At 54.5% G+C, this 1631-nt stretch overlaps 1 protein-coding gene across 1 annotated transcript; it reads left to right on the top strand.

Annotated features, from left to right (window-relative positions):
• Positions 1-393: 393 nt before the first annotated feature.
• Positions 394-1371, top strand: LOC120944758 (uncharacterized 51.9 kDa protein in rps4-rps11 intergenic region-like). Its single transcript, XM_040358566.1, has one exon. It carries the CDS (start codon positions 394-396, stop codon positions 1369-1371), a length of 978 nt encoding a protein of 325 aa, XP_040214500.1.
• Positions 1372-1631: the final 260 nt, after the last annotated feature.

Below are 1631 nucleotides of genomic sequence, written 5' to 3'. Positions count from 1 at the left end.
CCGCAATGAGAACGTCTTCCCGCATTCCCGCAATGAGAACGTCTTCCCGCTTCCCGCAATGAGAACGTCTTCCCGCATTCCCGCAATGAGAACGTCTTCCCGCATTCCCGCAATGAGAACGTCTTCCCGCATTCCCGCAATGAGAACGTCTTCCCGCAATGAGAACGTCTTCCCGCATTCCCGCAATGAGAACGTCTTCCCGCATTTCCGCAATGAGAACGTCTTCCCGCATTCCCGCAATGAGAACGTCTTCCCGCATTCCCGCAATCAGAACGTCTTCCCGCATTCCCGCAATCAGAACGTCTTCCCGCATTCCCGCAATAAGAACGTCTTCCCGCATTCCCGCAATGAGAACGTCTTCCCGCATTCCCGCAATGAGAACGTCTTCCCGCAATGAGAACGTCTTCCCGCATTCCCGCAATGAGAACGTCTTCCCGCAATGAGAACGTCTTCCCGCATTCCCGCAATGAGAACGTCTTCCCGCATTCCCGCAATGAGAACGTCTTCCCGCATTCCCGCAATGAGAACGTCTTCCCGCATTCCCGCAATGAGAACGTCTTCCCGCATTCCCGCAATGAGAACGTCTTCCCGCATTCCCGCAATGAGAACGTCTTCCCGCTTCCCGCAATGAGAACGTCTTCCCGCATTCCCGCAATGAGAACGTCTTCCCGCATTCCCGCAATGAGAACGTCTTCCCGCATTCCCGCAATGAGAACGTCTTCCCGCAATGAGAACGTCTTCCCGCATTCCCGCAATGAGAACGTCTTCCCGCATTTCCGCAATGAGAACGTCTTCCCGCATTTCCGCAATGAGAACGTCTTCCCGCATTCCCGCAATGAGAACGTCTTCCCGCATTCCCGCAATCAGAACGTCTTCCCGCATTCCCGCAATGAGAACGTCTTCCCGCATTCCCGCAATGAGAACGTCTTCCCGCATTCCCGCAATGAGAACGTCTTCCCGCATTCCCGCAATCAGAACGTCTTCCCGCATTTCCGCAATGAGAACGTCTTCCCGCATTCCCGCAATGAGAACGTCTTCCCGCATTCCCGCAATGAGAACGTCTTCCCGCATTCCCGCAATGAGAACGTCTTCCCGCATTCCCGCAATGAGAACGTCTTCCCGCATTCCCGCAATGAGAACGTCTTCCCGCATTTCCGCAATGAGAACGTCTTCCCGCATTTCCGCAATGAGAACGTCTTCCCGCATTTCCGCAATGAGAACGTCTTCCCGCATTCCCGCAATCAGAACGTCTTCCCGCATTCCCGCAATGAGAACGTCTTCCCGCATTCCCGCAATGAGAACGTCTTCCCGCATTTCCGCAATGAGAACGTCTTCCCGCATTCCCGCAATGAGAACGTCTTCCCGCAATGAGAACGTCTTCCCGCATTCCCGCAATCAGAACGTCTTCCCGCATTCCCGCAATCAGAACGTCTTCCCGCATTCCCGCAATGAGAACGTCTTCCCGCATTCCCGCAATGAGAACGTCTTCCCGCATTCCCGCAATGAGAACGTCTTCCCGCATTCCCGCAATGAGAACGTCTTTCCGCATTCCCGCAATGAGAACGTCTTCCCGCAAGAGACCATAAATTCCCGCATCAGCATGAACAAGAGGAGGAAGATGAGGTAAGACA

This window comes from Rana temporaria, chromosome 1 (genome assembly GCF_905171775.1).
Source record: "Rana temporaria chromosome 1, aRanTem1.1, whole genome shotgun sequence".
NCBI lineage: Eukaryota > Metazoa > Chordata > Amphibia > Anura > Ranidae > Rana > Rana temporaria.
This window is presented reverse-complemented; position numbering and strand designations above follow the sequence as displayed.